General features: G+C 30.0%; 1 protein-coding gene across 1 annotated transcript in view; it reads right to left on the reverse strand.

Moving 5' to 3' along the window:
- The window catches only part of Nmd3 (60S ribosomal export protein NMD3), a 72,391-nt gene extending 50,008 nt beyond the window's left edge, over nucleotides 1-22,383 (reverse strand). Inside the window, exons 1-4 of the mRNA XM_075354397.1 lie at nucleotides 22,258-22,383; nucleotides 19,706-19,840; nucleotides 5,229-5,379; nucleotides 1,296-1,430 (exon numbers count right to left, since the gene is read on the reverse strand). Coding sequence (XP_075210512.1) covers nucleotides 1,296-1,430; nucleotides 5,229-5,379; nucleotides 19,706-19,840; nucleotides 22,258-22,301 — 465 coding nt within the window. The 5' untranslated portion in view covers nucleotides 22,302-22,383. The remainder of the gene's footprint in view (nucleotides 1-1,295; nucleotides 1,431-5,228; nucleotides 5,380-19,705; nucleotides 19,841-22,257) is intronic.
- Nucleotides 22,384-23,427: the final 1,044 nt, after the last annotated feature.

A 23,427-nucleotide genomic window follows, 5' to 3' on the forward strand; every position in this document is an offset into this window, starting at 1 on the left:
CAGTTGGCCAGAAGAGCAACATTCAGTAACAAGATTTTTGCTATCAGAAGGTGTGAAACTGGTGGAAATTTACTCAAGAATGTTGAAACAGTATTGTGAAACATGTTTAAACTGCACTAATGTGAATAAGTGGGTGGAACAGTTTAATTTAGGCAAAACAAGTGTGACTGATCTCCATTGCTCTAGAAGACCAGTTGAAGTTTCAACTACCCTGCTGCAAAATCGCATAAATGATATTATTCGCAGAGACAGGCGAGTCAAAATTTCTCAAATTGCTAGTTTCTGTAATATTAATGTTGGAACCATGCATTCAATCATTCACGACATGCTGAATTATCACAAAATATATTCATGATGGGTTCCAAGACAGTTGACTCAAGCCCAGAGAGATAATGGGAGAAATGCTTGAGAACTTGGGTCGGGAGGTGTTGCCACACCCCCTTACAGCCCAGACCGTGCCCATCTGATTTTCATTTGTTCAGCCTACTCAAAGTCTTTTTACATGGCAAGAAGTTCCACAACAATGAAGCAGTCAAAAAAAATGAACACAAATGGTTCAAAAAGCAAGGTAAAGACTTCCATGCTGCGGGAATCAGAAATCTCACAGAATGGTGGGATGTGTCTAAATGTTGCTGAAGGTTATGTTGAAAAGTAGTGTAAGTTTCATTGCAATTAAATAAATTCTTTTTTCTCTACATCAATTTGTCTTGTAAATTATTGAACATCCCTCGTACTTATTTATCTTTATTATTAAATTAAATTTCTTAAATGAAGATGTTAATTAAAATATATCATGGTCTTGTCAACCGCATATAACTAATTAAAACAAATTAGTTCAAGTTAAATTAAAATAAATTATATCATTCATGCTTAATCGTACACAAACAGCAAAACAAATAAAAATTGAAATAATGAGCCATAGATTGAAATGGACCAGGCCAATGAAGCGAACTGCTCTTTTTAATTTTCAATTTACCTGACTTTTATAAATTCAGTTTATAATAGCCCACTCTTTTTTTTAATTTTGTAGCAGGAACCATATATCTGTCTCTAACAAAACACATTTTATTGAGGACTCAAAATGTGATGTGAAAAGTGATACTATCAAGTGACATGCTCTTCATTTAAACATTACTGTTCACCTAAAAATGGAGTTAAATACATTCCTAAAACCAACCAGAAATTTTAATAAAAACACTGGTAAAAAATCGGTTAGGATCAGCCTATCAGTTCTACAGTTTAAGTAAACATACACACATATAGATATTCTAATTTGTATAAAAATATAGAAATACCAAAGCACGCCAGTAATCCTTGGCTTCAGTACGATGACAATCATCACACATCTGATGATTTACAGTGAACTCCACAATGAAGACTTGTTCAAGCATTGTTTTTCCAATAACTTCAGCATGAACAGTTAATTTAACCTGAAAATAAATTAATTATTCAATAAAATAACTATAGTAGTATATAGCGTATAGATTATTTTATTTACCTGGAAGAAATAATTTGTCACCAGAAAGTTAGCAACATTTGTCAATTGGATATTCTTAATTTTTACTAGTAATTAGTACCTTCTAATTGTCAATGTTCACTAGCATCACAAACCTTCCTCTTTCTCTTTTGCTTTCAGCTTTCACCCTCCAGAATCTTCAATGTTTTACATAACTGACATTTATTTGCATACAAATACGATTGAATGTTAAAAAAATACTTCATCAGTTAATTTTATAAAAATTTGTTTAGTTGAAAATGACTATGTGTATGGGAATAAACATGGTGTTTCATGTTAATAGGCTCAGTCGATTTCCTTGTAAACTATGCACAATACAAAAAAATTACCTAAACAAAAGTTACTCACATTAGAGAGGGACACCTCACGGTAACCTTGGATTTGACCTTTAATTTGACCCTGATCTTATTTCAAGGTTAACACAATTTTTTTCAAATGGAATAACTTATTTTTGACCCCTTTGCTACAAATGGTACATTGACTATTCTTAAGAAATTAAAGAATTATTATTTTGCAAAGATTTAGATCCCCACAAGACAAGTTACAAAATTTTTTATTAATTGAATTCATATATTAATACCCATTCCTTACACTGGAAAAATTGCATAATACATCGCCAGCAATTAGCAGCCAGAAATATGTCACCTGAATTAGACGATGTTCTCCTGGAATTGACAAAAATTGTTAATTTCGTAAAGAAAATTGATCTTAATTCTCAATTATTTGCCATTTTTTTGTCAAGAAGTAAGAGCAGAACACAAACATCTGTTACTTCACGCTGAAATAAGATGGCTCTCACAAGGAAAAGTGCTAACCAGACATTACGAATTAAGGACGAAAGTGGAGATATTTTTGGTAGAAAAACAATCTCCATTATCAAAATGTTTTCCCAATATGTTTTGGATTGCGAAACTGACATAGTTAAGTGACATATTTTCTTACATAAACGACTTAAATTAAAGTTTGCAGGGAAGTATGACAATTACATTTAATTTATTTAACAAAATTGATGCATTTAAAAAAAAAAATAAATTTTGGTTAAAAAGAATAGAAGAAAATAATTCTGATGTATTTAATTCTTATTACGATTTTATTACTACACAAAAGGAATAGTTGATATCTGAATGTAGTAATAAGTCAACATTTACAGTCATTATATGATGGATTTGAAAAATATTTACCTAAAATATAAACTTTAAGAGATGAATTTATGGATAAAACTAATCCTTTTATTGAGAATAATTACAATAATATAAATTTAAGTAATGAATACAAAGGAAATTTTTTGGAAAGTTTAGACAGAACATTAAACAAATTTTCAACAATGAATTTAATTAAATTTTGGATTGCAATAAAAAATGAATATCAAAATTTACATAACAAAGCCATGAGGAAAACGCTATATGAAGAGATTCTCAGCAATGACACTAAAACCAAAACAAGAAATTGCTTATCAATAAATTCATTTATTTGATTAGGTTTAAGTAATTTACAACCCAACATTGAAACAATTGTGCAAAATGAGCAAAAACAAATCTTTCACTAACTTTCATTACTTACAATTAGTTTGTAATTCCTATTTTTAAATAAAACATACATTTAGTTTTGTTATTTATTTTTTGATTTTCATTTATATATTGTTTTGTTCTTTGTAGACAGAAATTATATCAATCTATATTATATATATGTAAATTTAATTACTAATAAAATAATAATATGATAAGTTTTTTTTTTGCTCATCAAAAAATCTAAGCTGAGGGTCTGCTGGTCCCTGTATATTTTTCTATAATTTTACTGGTCCACCATAAAAAAAGGTTGAGAAACACTGTAATTGTGTTTAGTCATTTTTATGCTCTTTTCCATAGTTTGCGAGATAAATGGCCTGGAATATAAATATGCCATTGAATCACAATGGCATATTGAATTTAATTTTTATTGTATGACCTTCAAAATCATGTACCTCATATAACAATATTATCTGTAATGCCTTATTATAAAGTTGCAAAGCTGTATATATACTAAGCAAGCCTATACCCACAAACAAATTAAATATTTACAGTTCTTTATATGCTATCTGTGTCACTCAGAAAAGATGCACAATGTAAATTATGCTTTATGTATGTATTATGAATTAAATTTTACCATATGAATCGCTGTACTGAATATATTGAATGAAACTGCTGAACACAACGAATTGACACATACTAATAAAACAAAATTAATACACAATTTATAAGTGAAAAAGGCTGATGCAATTTCTTTTATTCAGATAGCTAGAAAAGTGATTTAATATTTTTAACAATAAAATCATAATCTCAAACAATAAATCATAATATTATCAAAATTATAAACAAATACTTAATAAACACTAAACTGTAGTTTTGTGGTTATTAAAAAATACAATTTAATACAATAAAGTCATCACAAAAGTTGTAGTAAAGTACAACTTGGGATTGTAATACAAATTTTATTTAAAATTGTTACAAAACAAGCACAAACAATATAATGTTAAAATGATGTTTATCACTTACATGAACTTTCTTGTTTAATTCACATATTAAAAATTTACTACACTTACCCATCTAGTATTTTTATATGTTCCACCTAAAATATTTTTTCATAAACTCATTTTCCAATGTATACTTTGTTTTTACTCTTTACATTTCTTTCTGCTCTCTTACTGGTTAAGGTTTTCTATGTTAAACCAAATAGTTTTTAGCAATAAAATCATTTCATTGAAATTTTTACACAGGCAGTATTTCCAACAGATGTAACAGCTCTGTACACAAGCATTGAGATTCCAGAAGCACAAGTCAATTAACCTTGTTTGAAAAGGAAGATCTGCACTGTACAGTAACATTATTGTGGAAAATTACTAACATTATTCATATTATTATATTTTTTTATTATATATTATTTTAATGAAAAATTTATTAATTTTAATTTTACGTAATTAATTATTTTTTCAAAAACACTAGTAACACAAAGCAATTAATGATATAGTTATTGATTAGGAAGAGGGGAAAAGAGTGGGAAAGCAATATTAAATATGTTCATTCAAAACACATTGAATCTTCTGTGAATGCAACTTTAGGGTTTAGGTCATTATTTTCTATTCCCAAAATTAAAGTTTTGAGACTTTTGATGACATTTAAGAATATTGCTCAAATTTCTTGACTTTTTGACTGAGTAGACATTCCAATTAAATAAAATGTTATGTTTAAATTCACTTTATATTACATTACTTCACTCCTTGAACTTTCCAGTCTTTTAATTTTCTAATAATTAAATATGACAAAAAAAAATTGTCAAAGATTTAATCTGTGCAGTTCTGGTAGTTTTCTATTTATTTAAACATTTATAACGATTCTAACAATCAGAAAAACAAGCAAGAAAAACTCTAGTAGTTACAATTAGTTAATGACTACATTAACAGAATTGTGTGTTACAATTCTGTTCGATGAAAAAAATTTTTTTTCAAACATTTTGAATGAGAATTAAGGATGAAAGAAACATTTACAAATTAATATCACTTAATTGCAAGCAGTAAAATACAATAAGTACACAGAGAATACCTCTTTAAAAGACAGCCATAAAAGGGTTTTATGACTTACTGTTGAAAGTCTTTACTACAAAAAATGAAATTAACATTAATTAATCATATCAATAAAAATAATTATTATTCTTATCATTGACTGCTATGAATAACTACCTTTATTCTCTTTGAATGTGGTTCCGTCCAAACAAAACCTGCATCAACTAATTTGACTTTATTTAAACCTTTTAATTTCCTCAAACACAGTGCTAGAAGTTCCCTAGATTCCAATGAACACCTCACCCATTCACCTGGAGGTTGCAGGTACCTATATAAATCATGTATCCATAAATACTGACCAATCAATCATTTTAGTTTTCTTAATAAACAGCTTAATTAAAAAACAATGTTATTAATTACAATAAAAAAGGAACAAATATATGGGGCTGTTGCAAGTACATTTACATAATAATAGAAAAAGAGTATATTTTAATGTTTAGCCCCATTAATAGTTTATGATTTTTAGATTGAAACAAGTTTGTTGTAAAAATATTTAAGTAATTTCTTGCCATCTAACACCATTTAATGATTACAAGTATTTTTTAAGGTTGTTTTTGTACTAAAAAGGTGGCCAAGATGTTACAACAGATCATTAATCACAAATAGAGAGTAAAAGCTATAAGGATTTTCATAGCCTTCAATGCAATAGACTAATAACACACACAATCAATGAAGAGTGGTATCAATGAAGTATTAGTTTTAAAATTATTAAACACAATTATTTACATATCAGTATATCAAACACATAATTTATTTAATGAACATTTGGCATAATAATAATAAAATTTCATTTTTCACACATCACAGTTTACCTACTGAATTATAAATATTCATATTTATAAATTCATAACATATTCATTATAAATTTTAAGTTATCTCTAACAAGAAAGCACTTTACACCCAGGAACTAAATTATGCATGCTCTACATTTAATTTCATTATTTTCAATGTTACCATGACAGAAAAACAGTTTATTACCAATAATAAAAAGCTGCAGATTTTTACATCAAACAGGAATAATCCTGTTTATATGGATAAAATTTTGGATCAGTAAATAAAATAAAACAAGAGCAAGTAAATCTACAGCTATAAGTTATAAAATCATTCTTGGCAAATAAGTTGCGTTTTAAAAAATTGCATACGGATATAGTACAGTGTTTTCTTTTTTACAAGAACAGGTGATGTTCACTCAAAAATATAATATGTTTACAAAGCAGTTTATTCATTTAATAATATCATCTAACAACTTTTGTTGGTTAATAATGGTATGTGCAAGGTATTATTATACTTAAAAACCTATATTCCTACAAGAAAAATTTTACATTTACAGAATTTAATAAATCAAAAGATAATCCAATATTTAATAATAATATCAACAATTATGTAATAGTATTTTGTCTCACAACATGTCAGCTCATGTTAGCTCATTTTAACAAATGTTAAAATGAGCTAAATTATCATATTATCCTGCATCTTGCTGTTCCAGAGATTGCCAGATTTTATGGTTTGTGATCTCTTTTATGGGAAAATTTGAAGGAATACTAGTATTACCAGAATCTAAATACTGATGAGGAGTTAACATGTTTGGCGCCAATGACACATAAGTGATGGCTTCTTATTGTTCAGTCCCAGCCCGCATGCACCATGTGTGCGTTAACTGCAGTCATTACATTCTATGTTGTAGCAGTCAGACCTCCACTCACATCCTTTATATTTTAGAAGCGTGTCGTTTGATACATAAACAACATGAATTTGTGTTTGGTTTCAGTTTTTTTTTTTAATTACTTATTAAGGTAGATGATGAAATACCATAAACCATACCACAACCATAAATACCATAAAATACCTTCACAACCGAAGAGGCAATGACTAAACGTAAAAAAAAGTAATGTCAGAGTTTGAATTAAAAAACAAAGAATTCTGTTCCTAATAACCAAACAGCTACAGATTTACCTTCTAATATTTTGTGGGTATCAGTACCGCCAAATTTGAAAAATATCCCATTTACCAGAAATCCAGGTTTATGTATATTGATTCCTAATGAAGTAAGCCAATTGATTTTTTTTAATTGCTTGCTGATGAATTTTTTAATCTTCTGTTGCTTGAAGCAAATTGGTATGCGGACAATGTGAAAGTCAAAACTGTTTCTCCCAAGTCACATATGCTCTTATGGAAAAAACAGCTGAACAGAGATGAGCTACAAATATTTTTAGGGCTAGTCAGTCACATGGGTAACATTAAACTGAATGGATTGAAGGAAAACTGGCTTACTCACTGTTTATGTAATATACCATGTTACCATGATTTTATGGGACAAAATAGATTTATGACAATTTTAAGATGCCTCCATTCTTGTCAAAATCAGCCAGAGGATCTTGGCTATAGACCTACTGACCGCTTATAGAAAATAACTATTGCTTAATATTTTTAATAATAAAATGAACACTTTGAATTATCCTGGTACAGAATTATGCATAGACGAGTCAATGTTGTTATGGCAAGGTTGATTAGTAATAAGACAATATATAAAAAATAGAAAGCATACATACATAATAAAACTGTATCTTCTAACCGAACCTGATTGTACAGTTTTAAAACTTAACGTGTGCACTAGTGTTATGGATGATATGGGGAGAAAGGGTCATGCAGCAAATAATGTACTTCATTTAATGGGTGGTAAATTAATGGCAGGGCACTCTTTGTACATGGATAATTTTTATAATTCATTCCATATACCCAAGAAACTGTTGGAACTGGACAATACACCACTGGTACTCTCCGCAATAATAGAAAAGAAACACCTTCTGATATTTCTAAAGCGAAACTGAAAATCGTGAGTCGGTACACCAATATTCGCAAGGAGTAGGAATTGGGAAGTGGCATGAACGGTACACCAATATTCGCAAGGAGTAGGAATTGGGAAGTGGCAGGATAAATAAGCTTGCAGAAACAAAAAATAAAAGAGGTCAGACAAAAATTAAACCAGTGCCTATCATCAAGTCGTTTGGTAGAATGACGCCGGCAAGTTTGTCCGACGGCAGAAACACCGAAGACTTATTTACTCTGACCAATTTGCAAATCAACATTTCAAAATTTTTAAGATTGTTTAAAATATTTAAAAAAAATAATAATTTTGATGAAATAGAGCTACATATCATCGCAGAAACGTATGTTCTTAATGAATATAGTTTTTTTGTTTTTTTTTTTTTATAAATATGTGATAATCTTCATAATTTCACGTTTCTTAATTTTAAAAAGTGACATTTTTGTTCTAACCCTGATTTTTTCTCTTAACTCATTTACAAATCACGCCGCTAGATAACAGTACTTGATAGTACTAGATAGCGAACTGAAACTTGATAATGTACACTTAAAATAATAAAATTTTAAAAGAAAATACATTACAGCTTGTTTTAATAGTAAATAATCTTATGTAAATGAAAGTACTGAAGATGAAACAATTTTTTAAGCCCCATCATTTCATTAAAAAAAAAAATATTATTTTAGAAGAAATTATACCAGTTTTATTAAAAAAGGAATAAATAAAACAAAAATAAATTGGTAAAATTTTTATTCTAAAATTACAACTATTTGGTGGCACTGGGGTCATGACATTTCAAAAAATTGTATTTATGGTCTGATTCAGACCATGGCTCGTATTCAGAATATATTTTAGTTACATGAAAAGACATAATTCTGCAAAAAAATTGACCTGCTAGGTGGTGCTGGGGTCGTGATGTTTCAAAAAATTGTTTTTATGGTCTCATTTGGCTCGTATTCAGAATATATATTTCTTATGAGAACGAAATATTTTTGCAAGAAATGGACCTGTTAGGTAGTGCTGGGGTACTGATATTTCGAAAAATTGTACATATAATGAAAATATATAGATAAAAAGAATTAAATGACATGACAGAGGATTCTAGTGTGAAAAGTGAAACAGATTCCTTACTGGAGCATGCAATTAATTTTGAATTTATTTTAACTATAGTTATTTAGTATGAATTATTATTGACAGTCAATATAGTAAGTATTGACTGTAAGTAAAACTGAACAAAAACCTAATTGTGATTTAAGTTTAGTAACTAAGCTTTTAAAAAGATTGATGGATTTTTTAAAGAATCTAGAGAGAACGGTTTTTTAAAATCTTAAGATGGAAGCAAATAATATTTTAGAAAAATCTAATACTTCAAACAAATTAAAAATCATAAGAATAAGAAAACATAAGCATTTATTTGATTATGAAGGAGGAGGAGCAGATGAATGTGTAAATGATCCAGAAAGAAACCTCTACAGAAATTATTTCTTAGCAATAATAGATTAAGTATCTTCATTACAAGAAAGATTTGAACAAATTGAAAATCATATTAATATTTTCAGTTTTCTTTACAATATTCCACTATTATGAACAATGGAAGACAACCAAATTAAAAAATTTTGCACGGATTTAGATTTAAAATTAAGGCAAGATGATAATTGTGATATAAATGGAGCTGATTTAAACGAAGAAATTAAAATTTTTTGTTTGATCTGCACTAATCTTGAAAATGCAACACCAGTACAGTGCTTTAATATGCTGAGAAATATGCATGAGTTTTTTTCCAAATCTGGCCATTAGTTTAAGAATATTATTAACAATTCTTATTTCAACAGCATCAGCAGAATGAACTTTTTCTAAATTAAACGTAATTAAAAATTTTTACAGACAATTAAAGTTTTACAATTTTTACAGACACAGGAACAATTAAAAATCTAACACTTTTATCTATTGAGCACATAATGAGAAAAATTAAATTGCTGATTTAATAACACATTTTGCTGCAAATAAGTGCTTACAAAATTAATATTTTATAAAATAGTACAAAAGGTTCATTAAAAAAAAATTAAGATAAAAATAAATAATTACAAACATACAATCTTAAAAAAAATTTTTACAAACAAAAAATTTTAAAACAAAAAATGTTTTACATTTTTTGTTTTATAATTTCCACAATTTTGTTTAAATAATTTTTTTTAAAATTAAAGTTAATTATTTTATTCGATAGGTTTTTTTTACTAATACTTAGTTTATTTTTAGAAAGGGCTCTGCAATTTCAGATTTGCCCCAGGCCCTGCAAAAGCTAGGGGCGGCCCTGTATATGTCTATACAAACATATATTTAGATATACTTTATATTTATTTAGAATTAATATTCAACTTTTTTACAGTTTTCAAACCTGTATATTTTTGATAACTTTGTGTCAACACAATTAAAACAATTTTTTTAATAGTGCTGAACTGTTTTCACATTATTGTAATTGCTCAAATCAATGAAAATAAAATCCTAAATACTAATAGATGACTAGATATCGACTAGAAACTGATATGAACTAGATTAGTATTAATTTCATTTTTACTGTAGTGAAATAAAGATTTTCATTTATGAAGATCGAGTGCTTTATTTTATGAGAATTTTGAAGTTGTTTTTTCATAAAAATAAGAATCTTATTATTAATAGATGTCTAGTTGATGACTAGACTTGATATATCCTATAAAATTTCATAGAATTTAATGAATGAACAGAAAACAAAAAATAAATAATATCAAAACTCACAAAATAATAAAACTGTTAAAAGTTTCAGGGAGAGTTTGCCATCAATTGAAAATGTCAAAAATCGAAAATCAAAATTCAACAATTTATTTATTTATAGTTCTTCAAAAAGACATTGTCTGAATCGCAAGATAATAATTGTTATATGTTTTTCCTACTTCATTTTCTCAAACACAAAAATATACACTGTTAAATATTTTCTTCCTGTTCTAATAATACTGTAACTAAATGACAGTTTTTTTATATAAAAGAAATACGAAATTCGAGAAATAATTGGAGATAAACAATTTTTTTATACAATGTACTTCAATAACACAAATCACATAATAAAAAATTCGTCAAATTTTCTGAAATATGTTGATTGAAAATGCAATAATTCTTGCCAGCCCAATTTCATACTTTTAAGAATAAATTTGAATGAAACTTCAATATTATAAGCTTAACATTATTATTTATTGTTCTACGCAAATGCATTATGATCTCAACAATAAGTTCAACTTTATCTGTTACAGTGAAAAAATTCTATAAAGAACTACAGTCAATTTCTGATTTCAATAAAAAAAATCACTTAATGAATAGATCAAGTGTTGATCAAAAATCAACATTAGGGGCAGTATGGGTTGTGGTGACAATTTGAAGTGAATGTTACACACCTTATTTTGTGAACTAATTATCATTCGCAGGTTTCAATTGATATATTTATCACATGTTCCTAATGGTGAAAAAGTCACACAATATTAATCATATGTAATTTAATAAACTGTTTCCCTGATATTTTGAAAATTCAAAGTGACAAAATCACTTCTAATGTCACCTTAACTCTAAAGTATCATAAGTTTCACTACTGCCTCTAACTGTGTATTAATTAGCTTGGAAAAAATTAACTTACTGAATAAAAAAATTATTGAAACATAGTTCAATTTTGTGAACAAAATTCACGTTTTGTTTTGCTTGGAGCAAAGAAAATTACGAACTGTTAATATTTTTTCAGCTAATTAATTAATTATATTCAATGATTAAATCATTTGATACTGTCATAATTTAGAACTAGAGAATGATCACTCATGATTTGCATTGTGAATTATCGTCTTTCAAAAGCAAGTCAAGAAGTAGAACACTCACTTATGAATCGTGAATTATTAGGATTTATTAAGTTGTTTAAAGAATGAAATTGGGCCAGCAAGAGCCTTTGCATTTTCATTAAATATATTTGAGAAAATTTGACGAATTCTTTATTATGTGATTGTGTTATTAAGTATATACAAGTAATTTAAAAAATTGTTTATCCAATTATTTCTTGATGATTTCATATTTGTTTTATATTAAAAAAGTTCTATCATTTAGTTACAATATTAGTAGAACAGGAAGAAAATGTGAGAGTTATTTTTCTTTCAAGGTCTGATTGGTCATGAAATTAAAACCACAGTGAAATAAAATTTTAAAATTTTTTATTTGTAACAAGTACTTACATAGTTACACTATTTCTCTACATAGTCGCCACTCCAATTTAGACATTTGTCGTAGGGTGGTACCAAATTTCCAATACCCTCGTCATAGAACGGAGCCGCCTGTGTTTTCAGCCATGTTTCTACGCTGGTCTGCAGCTCAATCTCTGTGCCAAAATGTTGTTCTAGCCAGCATTCAGCATTTCATGTGAGCAAAGAGGAGAAAATCGGATGGAGTCAAGTCCAGGCTGTATGGTGGGTAATCAAACACTTCCCAATGAAAACGCTGCAGGAGCTTCTTTGTTACAGCTGCAGTGTGCGGCCAAGCATTGTCATGGAGAAAGACAATGCCTAATGACAATATTCCTCTCTGCTTATTTTGGTTTACTGGGAGAATGAGAATGCATCCACTGTTTGGATTGTTCTTTTGTTTCTTCAGTTTCAAAATGAACTCATGTCTCGTCCCCTGTGACAATTTTGTTCTCAAAATCTTCTCCTTCATTGTGGTAGGGCTGGAGAAATGTTAGGGAGGAGTCCATTCTCATTGTTTTGTGATGGTCGGACAGCATCTTGGGAACCCATCTTGTATACAGTTTGCGGTACTGAAGTCTCTCACTCAAAATGGTATAGAGAGCTGACCTTGAGATTTTAGGAAACAAATCACTCAATACAGAAATTCTGAACCAACGATTTTCTTGAATTGCCTCATCCACTCGCTCAACGAGATCGTCAGTTGACACTCGCTTCCTTCCCTGACCGCCTGCATCATGATCATCTGTATGTCCTGCTTTAAAGTTCCTGCACCACAATCGCACTTTGCTGTCACTCATTGAAGTTTCACTGTACACATTATTTATTCATCGATGAATTTCAGCTGCATTACACCCGTCAGCCTGAAATCGAATTACCGTATGCATTTCACACTTGGCGGGAGATGCTATTGTTGTAGACATGTTTTTTCCTGTTTAGCCTCCGGTAACTACCGTTTAGATAATTCTTCAGAGGATGAGTGAGGATGATATGTATGAGTGTGTAAATGAAGTGTAGTCTTGTACATTCTCAGTTCGACCATTCCTGAGATGTGTGGTTAATTGAAACCCAACCAACAAAGAACACCGGTGTCCACGATCTAGTATTCAAATCCATGTAAAGATATCTGGCTTTACTAGGACTTGAACGCTGTAACTCTCGACTTCCAAATCAGCTGATTTGGGAAGACGCGTTAACTACTAGACCAACCCGGTGGGTGTTACATGCTAGCTACGTGTTCAGAACTAAACAAAGTGACGCAGCATGATTGAAGGCCAGACTAGAGACGCTGCGCAACACATATGCAAAAAGGTTCAGCCAATTTTTGGGCGGGTTTTTATTTCGCGACCAATTGGACCTTGAAAAAAATAACCCTTGTATATTTAACAGTGCATATTTTTGTAATTGAGAAAATTAAGTATGAAAAATATATAAGAATTATTATCTCGCCTTTCATACATATCTGTACTTTTTTGATTCGGACAATGTCTTTTTGAAGAACTATAAATAAATTGTTGAATTCTGATTTTCGATTTTTGATGTTTTCAACTGACGGGGCAAACTCTAGCCGAAAACTTAACAATTTTATTGTTTTGGGAGTTTTGATTAATTATAATAAGTTCAGTATTGATTACCAAGATCAATTCTTATTTTACTACCCATGTGAGAGAAAAACAATCCGCTCATATAAAAAAACTAGCATTTCATATGACTGATATGATGATGCTCAATGCATTCAAACTTTACAGCAAAACTGGAAACTTGAAAATACCATGCCATGATTTCCGGATTCACAGTTATAGAAGAACTCTTGCCGGAGAATGCTTCACAGGAACAAAAATCAGCAGTCCCAGCTGTTAAAGGGATGCACTACATGGGCAGATGTGAAGCAAGTGAAAAAGGGCAAACTCTCTGTAAAAGATGCCGCTTTTGTGCAAAAAATAATCAACGTAAAGATGCTATGTTTTATTGTAAGACCTGCAAAGATTTCCCCAGATTGTGTTTTGAATGTTTCAAACCATTATCATACGAACTTTTACAAAATTAAAATTATACATACAAAAAACACATTTTAATAATAAGGCAATAATTTTATTTACTTTTTTTGTGAGTTTACTTTTTGATTCATTACTTTTATTAGAATGGTTAAATTTATTTTTAATTCTTATATTCAATCTTTTAATTAGGATTTGTATAAAAAATTTGAAGAATTTTGAACATAATGAATAAATAATAAAAATAATACTATGTATCTATAATTTTATGTATTTTTGATTTTTTTGGGTAACAGTATTTTGTGTAATAGTTAAAAAAAAAAAAAAAACTCCCTCTATGAATCATGAGACCTTGGCGATAGTGACAGGGCTTGTATGCTCAGTGATACAGAATAGCTGGACCAAAGGTGCAACCATATCGTAGAGGTATCTGTTGAAAGCCAGACTAAGGAATGATTCCTGGAAGAGGGCAGCAGCTCTTTCAATAGTTGTTAAGGACGATTTAAATGGCCATATCAACATCACTCAATCCTCTGAGTACTGCGCAGCTGAAAGCAATGGAAAACTACAGCTGCTTTTTTCCAAGAAAATGTAGCTCTCTGCATTTTCATATAACAAATATGGAGGCGCCTTCCGTGGTAAAATTTTCCGGAAGTAAATTAGTCCCCCCGATTGGATCTCCAGGTGGGGACTACTGCTACGGAAGGGGTTACCAGAAGATTAAAAAATAACATTCTAAGAGTCACAGCGTGGAATGTTAGAAGTCTAAAAAAGGTTGGTAGGTTAGAAAATTTAAAAAGAGAAATGAATAGGATAAATGTAGATGTAGTAGGAATTAGCGAGGTTCAGTGGGAAGAGAATAACGATTTTTGGTCAGGTGATTTTAAAATAAATAACTCAACTTCAAATTATGGGCAGGCAGGAGTAGGTTTCATAATAAACAAGAAGATAGGGAAGAGAGTAGAGTATTTCAAAATGCATAGCGATATAATCATAGATTCAAAACCTAAACCAATAACAATTGTTAACGTCTATGTGCCTACAAGTGCCGATGATGATGATGAGGTAGAGTGTGTATACGAAGAAATTGACGAAGTAATTAAACACATAAAAGGAGATGAAAATTTAATAATAGTTGGAAATTGGAATGCAATCATTGGAAAAGGCAAGGAAGAAAATATAGTGCATGAAAACGGGTTAGGCAAAAGGAATGAAAGAGGGGACCGACTTATAGAGTTTTGCATACTTCAGTAATTGCAAACACCCAGTTTAAAAATCATAATAGAAGAATATACGCATGGAAAAAGCCAGGTGATGCTGCAAGATATCAGATAGATTAGGGTTAAGCAAAGATTTAGAAATCAACTCATCGACTGCAAAGCTTATCCTGGAGCAGACATTGATAGCAACTATAATTAAGTGATAATGAAATGTAGATTTGGGTTTAAAAACCTGAAGAAAAGGTGTCAGATGAATCTGTGGAATTTAGAGAAGTTTGAGGAACAGGAGGTAAAAAAGATTTTTGAGGAGGATATCGCAAGAGGTCTGAGTAAAAAAGATAAGGTAGAAAATGTAGAAGAAGAACAGGAGAATGTTAAAAAGGAAATTCTTAAATTAGCAGAAGCAAACTTAGACGGAACAAAGAGAACTGGAAGAAACCCCTGGATATCAAAGCCCATATATTGCAGCTGTTGGATGAACGTAGAAGATATAAGAATGCTAGTGATGAAGAAGGTAATTGGAACTATCGACAATTAAGAGATTCTATAAACAGGAAGTGCAAACTAGCAAAAGAAGAGTGGATTAAAGAAAAGTTTTCAGAAGTGGAAAGAGAAATGAACATTGGTAAAATAGATGGAGCATACAGGAAAGTTAAGGAAAATTTTGGGGTACATTTGGATTAAAATCTAATAATGTGTTAAACAAAGTTGGTACACCGATTTATAATACAAAAGGCTAAGTCGATAAGTGGGTGGAGTATATTGAAGAGTTATATGGAGGAAATGAATTAGAAAATGGTGTTATAGAGAAAAGGAAGTCAAAGAGGATGAAAGGGAAAAAACAATACTGAGATCTGAATTTAAGAGAGCATTCAAAAGATTTGAATGGGAGAAAGGCTCCTAGAATAGACCGAATACCTGTAGAATTACTGCGCAGTGCAGGTGAGGAAGCGATTGATAGACTATGCAAAATGGTGTGTAATATTTACGAAAAAGAGAAGTTCCATCAGACTTCAAAAAGTGTGTTCTAGTCATGATACCAAAGAAAGCAGGAGCAGATAAATGTGATGAATACAGAACTAACTAGCCATGTATCAAAAATCTTAACTAGAATTCTGAACAGAAGAATTGAGAGAAGTGGAAAAAGTGTTAGGAGAAGACCAATTTGGTTTCAGGAAAAGTATAGGGACAAGGGAAGCAATTTTAGGGCTCAGATTAATAGTAGAAGGAAGATTAAAGAAAAACAAACCAACAAACTTGGCAATTATATTCCTAGAAAAGGCATTCGACAACGTAGAATGGAATAAAATGTTCAGCATTTTTAAAAAATTAAGGTTCAAATACAGAGATAGAAGAATGATTGCTAACATTTACAGGAACCAAACAGCAACAGTAATAATTGAAGAACATAAGGAAGAAGCCGTAATAAGAAAGGGAGTCTGACAAGGATGTTCCCTATCCTTGTTACTTTTTAATCTTTATATAGAACTAGCAGTTAATGATGTTAAAGAATAATTTAGATCCAGAGTAACAGTACAAGGTGAAAAGATAAAGATGCTACGATTTGCTGATGATACAGTAATTCTAGCAGAGAGTAAAAAGGATTTAGAAGAAACAATGAATGGCATAGATGAAGGTCCTACGCAAGAACTATCGCATGAAAATAAACAAATACAAAACAAAATGAAATGTATTAGAAATAACAAAGATGGACCAATGAATGTGAAAATAGGAGGAGAAAAGATTATGGAGGTAGACGAATTTTGTTATTTGGGAAGTAGAATTACTAAAGATGGACGAAGCAGGAACGATATAAAATGCCGATCTTTTATCTTTATCTTTTATCTTTTATATGTTCGGCATATAAAATGCCGAACAGCACAGGAAAACGAGCTTTCAGTCAGAAATATAATTTGTTTACATCAAAAATTAATTTAAATGTCAGGAAAACATTTCTGAAAGTATATGTTTGGAGCGTAGCTTTATATGGAAGTGAAACTTGGACGATCGGAGTACCTGAGAAGAAAAGATTAGAAGCTTTTGAAATGTGGTGCTATAGGAGAATGTTAAAAATCAGATGGGTGGATAAAGTGACAAATGAAGAGGTGTTGCAACAAATCGATGACGAAAGAAGCATTTGGAAAAAATAGTTAAAAGAAGAGATAGACTTATAGGCCATATATTAAGGCAACCTGGAATAGTCGCTTTAATATTGGAGGGACAGGTAAAAGAAAAATATTGTGCAGGAGGCAACGTTTGGAATATGTAAAACAAATTGTTAGGGATGGAGGATGTAGGGGGTATACCGAAATGAAATGACTAGCACTAGATAAGGAATCTTGGAGAGCTGCATCAAACCAGTCAAATGACTGAAGATAAAAAAAAACTAAAAATAAAAGTGTTTGTTTTATCTGTAGATTAGTCATAATGGCAAATAAAAACATAAACAAGCTTTGACTAGTGATAATAATAATAAGCAGAAATGAAGTAATAATAAAGAATAAGTTTGACCACTGACACTGTACACACCACTCCACCTTATCAATCACCACCCCACAGATGTATCATAATTGTATGTAACTTTGTTATTGTTTTAAACCAAACAAATATATATTGTTTATACATAAATACAATTACTACATATAAATTTAATTAAATTATGATAAAAAATTAGTAGGATTTTTTCATGGTTTCAAAATATTGAAACCGGCACTGAAAGAAAAAAATTCCTTCAAATTCTGAAAAATCTTTTCATGCATGGTTGCACAACATTTGTGACATGTTAGCTGTAAACATATTATAACTATGGATGGTCTTCAGTTTAATTAATCATCATTAAACTAGTTTTTCTTTGGAATTTTGTAAAAATTTCTGTTAACTCTACCAGTAACTATAGGTCCTCACAACCTAAAATAGATATCCTAAGTATCAAAATCTGATGTTTTATTTTGAAAAGATTTTCCATATGCTTGTTCAAGCAGCATTAATGTCTCTGATGGATATTTTTTTAAGCAAACGCAAAATGTGTTATTTGTATGCTGTTCAATGGTGGACAATTTTTAGTATTACATGCACAATATAAACACATGGCTTTAGTTTTGTTGTACTCAAAATGGAAAACACATGATGTGGCATATCATGACATCATGAATGCTGCCAATATAAGAACTAAAACTTTTACTTTTCCATCTAGATAGCATTGTAGCTCTAGAAGGAAAGTATTGTAATCCAATTTGGTCATAAATGGTTTTCACTGGATATTGATGTTTTGATTACTAAGGTACCCAAAAACCCAGATGTTAATGTTTGTATGTACATGTGTGTGTTCAGTGCTGGCTTCTAAATCACCTTATTAAAAAATAACAATATTTGCAAATAGGTCTTTTTACAAAGTCGCATCTCCCACCCCAAAAAAATGCTCTAACTAATGGCTAAGGGGCATATAGTGTCAATAGTACCCTCTGTCAGCACAAGGGGCACTATTGTTACAGTCTGCCATCTTGGAATCTCCCTTTTTCCTGTGATAAATTCCCTTTTCCCTCATTCTCTTGGACTGGTAAATATGAAATTCCACAGGGTTGCCAACCAAATTATTTTTTACACTTTAAATATTATTTTATTTAATATTACAAAGGTTGGTAGCACTAATGTACAGTTGTTGTAGTCATCTGCTACGTTGTGACTTAAATAAGCGATATGAAATTATGAATTAAATAAATCAACAATATTTAAAGTATAAAAAAGTAACTCAGCCCGGATGGGTCTTGATTGCTCAGTTGACTTGTTACCTGATGATTAAGCCTTGCGGCTATACCAGTCTTCTGACCATACAAGCAAAATTTGTTCTATATAAGTTATGAAATTAATTAGTTCAGTTAGTGCCGACCATCACCACCAGTACCGCCACACCTGTGCAAATTAAATACGGTATGTGTGCACGTTTTAGTTAGAATTATTAACAAAAAAATACTATTTAAATAAAATCATAAACATTTTTAATTAAGTTGTGTGTGTAAGCCGTGCATCAGAAACAAGCCACAACTGTAGGACTTTCACAGAACGCGCCTTTAGCTGTGTGATGGGAAAGTCCTACAACTTTGTCGTCAGCTTTTTTTTAAAATTACGATTGCTATTTTTAACTGCATGAGGCAATTCCAGTAACTTTTGAACTTGCCTTGTATTTTTATTCTCATTAACTGTTCTTCTCCCTATTACATAAATTGGAAAACTTTATGGGAAATTGTCTTCAATTATAACCTTATTTTCTTATATAATAAAAAAATTGAAAAGAAAGAATTTATTCAAATAAATATACCTTTCACAGCCACGGCAAAAATAAAGTGTACCTTGTTTAGGTATACCCTCAGTTATATCATACTGTGTTCGAAGGCAAGCAACACACATATTTGCAGGATTTGGCTTAATTGAAGTTCCACACTGGCAACATAATCTGAAAATAGAATTAAATAAGAATTTGAAAACACTTTAGCTATTGAAAACTGACTGACAGTGTATATGAGCAAGTCTAATTTTTTTTTGTCATTTTATCATCATAAATGGTTCATAATGTTACCATCTTATAAGTATATGATTACTGGGATATTTAATCATCAGTGACATAATGCAACATAAATAATTCCACTAACTGCACAGAAAAGACTAAAACATAATTTGAAATAAAAATCCTATAATTACATGCATATTTTGATTTTAAACTACCAGTATCAGTAGATACAGAAAGGATTATTATATACCTAATAAACACTTGCTGTAATACTTGAGTGCATAATTTTTCTTTTTAATAGTTAAAATTGTTAGGTATTGCCATATATTTAAAAACTTCCTATTATCCACAAAGGTAAATTAAAGAATCATACTACCATGGTTCATCTTAATCATCATTCATTATCTTACCATGATTGATACAGGAAGTTTTTAAATATGACAATAGTACATACATAATAACGATTTAAATGCTTTTAAATTTTAACATTTATTTTTTGTTCTTAGCTTTTATTGAACTGTATTTTTGGATTTAAATATTTATTTATTAATATATATAAAAAAGATTACATTTTTTGTTATTATGTGTAGACATACTTCCAGAAGATGTTATGGGAATTACAGTAAAAGGTTCTTCACTCGTGGTGGTGTTTGTTGCATTGCTGCTTATGGCAACAATTTTCAATGAGGTTAGGAGACTCCTTAAGCAAGTGGTTGAATAGTGTTTTTATTCTGGGTATATTTTTTCTTATAAAATTATTTTTTTATCAAATTGAGAATGTTTGTTTATTTCACATTTCAAAACATTTAAATAAAGTTTACTTTATTTAAATAAACTTACAACAAATAATAATTGCACATTTAGGTAAATATCTTCACGCGAGTCCTGTATCTATGAGGTGTAGAATATAAAATGATAAAATTAACTTTATAAACCTAATTTTCTATAGAGCTTGTATTTTTTCTATTGGGGGTTAGGAAAGCATCTAATTCATGATATTTAGAGTATTTACTTTGGTTCCATTAGTATAATACTGAGCTATTGTGGTTTATCAATAATCATTTGTTAACTAGACATATGACCTAGCATATTTGGTCTGTAGTTTTGAAATAACTCATTAACTTCTATCCTGAAAATGTTGGCAATTTTGTTCTTCATATACATAGCCCACCAGTCTAGTCTGGTGATTAAACTCATAGTCGCAAATCAATTGTTTAACAGCTGATTTTTGAAGTCAAATATTCTGAGGTTCAAAGCCTAGTAAACATTGGTTGCTTTTATATGGATTTGAATGCTAGACAGAGGATACCAGTATACTTTGGTGGTTGGGGTCCATAATTGAAATGGATGTGAAATTCACATTTGAGGAATAGTTGGCCAGAGTCTATAAAGACTACACCTAAATTACAAGTCATAAACATCTTTCTCATATCATTGGGGAATGGGGGATTGCTTATTGTTCACTAGCTGAACAGATGGAAGGCAACATACACAATAGGAATAAAAATACACAAGCAAGCACACTTCCAATTACATATAAATTAAACAACATTTGCATAACAGTAAGATCTATGTCAAAACATGCTAACAAACACAAAAAATGGGACAACAAACTAAAACGGCCGAACAGAAAACATAATCAAGTTTCAACAATAAGTATTACCTTAAGGCAGCATTTCTCAACCTGCGGCTTGTGACTTCCATGGAGGGGGTCACAAAATTAGCCTACAACTTTACATGTAAACAATAATGAAATCATTTTACGTGAAAGAAAATCTTTTATTACAAACATTTTATTTAAATTTATAAGTATAAATGTAAAGAAAATAAATTAATGAGATAGTTGCGTTTTTTCATTTAAAAGTTTCTCCACACATGGATCTATGTCAAAAACACAAAAAAACAAATTCTTTTCAGGTGATAAAAAACGATTCCTAAATTTAGTTTTTTGCACAACCATAAACGAAAAACTCTTTTCATAGGGGTACGATGTGGTGAAGGAATTATTATTTTTAATGCTTCTGTGATTAAATTTCAAGCGAATATTATGCAAGCATATTAAATTAAAAGGAACATTACACAATAAGTTGGCATAAGCTGATGTCTGTACACTTCATACGTGCATGTTCATATCTGTCGCTATCAACGCAGCTAACAGGTTTTAACTGGGTTGGGGTAGGGGATTGCGAAATATTCATTAAATAATTTTTTACTTTTTGGGGGTGATGGAGCTAAGATAGAATAACTACCTTATGGCGTGGATTAGGTAGTCTTCAAAGTTTAACTAACACCAATGCCAGAAGAATTCCAAGAATACAGACACAACAATACTAAATAATTCGTTATATTTCAATCATACTTACATTGTAGCTTCTGTGATAAAATTGTCAGTGGACACATATTCCATTTTTTAAATCAAAATTTAACCTTACTTCCAGCAACAAGCTGACATTCAACCACACGAACACGTGATAGGATTTCACTCTGCCACTTAGATATTATTTTATTTGTAATATAATATAATGAAGCTATTAATGGTGGCTTTATTTTCAATATTTATTATTTTTAATAAATAAGCGTTTTCACTTTATAATTAAAGTGGATATTAAAATCCTATTTTACAACAATAACGTTATTAGTTTAAATTTTAATAAACAATATATTAAGAAAATTGCTTGTTATCTACACATAGCTGAACGTCGCAGAGTTGTGCCGATCGCGGATTTTTAAAATATTTGTATTTTAAGACCTTTCGTACATGCGAGGAAAACCATTATCACAGTAAACTATACTACAATACATTTCAGTATCTAGGGAACGTTGCACACGACTGAAGTGCTGAAATGTGTGGCAAGTTTAAAAATGAAATAGAGGCAATAATATTAATTAAAGAAAATTGCTTTATGTATAATAATCTACAAACAAAGTTGATTTACATTGAAGATAAAGATATTAATTACTAAAAATTGCTTAAATACTATTACTCAAATGCTTACATAGAAAACTATGATTTTGGAAGTTTTAGATTATCCTTTGCGCCATTTCATGTGGAAAATTTTCAATGTTCTCACATGTCAAGTTAGTACAATATGGTGTGGTGGGTTTTGTATTGTACACAGTACTTTCTCAGTGTCTAGCTTTTTTATAAAAATATGTTGAAAGCAAACATTAATAATTTTTAAAAATGTTTAGATGTAATTTTTTGGGGAGTTAGTAGTTACCTGGAGTGAAGGTATTACCTATTGTTTTTACCAAAGTGATGGTAGTAAGGTAGGGCCAATGCAGTTTGATTAGTAATGTTTTTTCCCAGTTAAAAAGCAGAATTTAATTGAATATTCATGGAGATAGTCAATTTTTATGCTGTTTTATTGGTTTTTTTTATATATAAAGCAATTCTTCTTTTGTTCTTTTGCACTTTTTTGTGATACAACTTATCTGGCAGAAAGCCAAAAGAATAAAATTAAAGAAAATACTGAAAATAAAAATACTTTGTTTTTTTATTTATATGTATATTTTTTATTATGTGTAGAATG

The sequence above is a fragment of the Lycorma delicatula genome, chromosome 1 (assembly GCF_047948215.1).
Source record: "Lycorma delicatula isolate Av1 chromosome 1, ASM4794821v1, whole genome shotgun sequence".
NCBI lineage: Eukaryota > Metazoa > Arthropoda > Insecta > Hemiptera > Fulgoridae > Lycorma > Lycorma delicatula.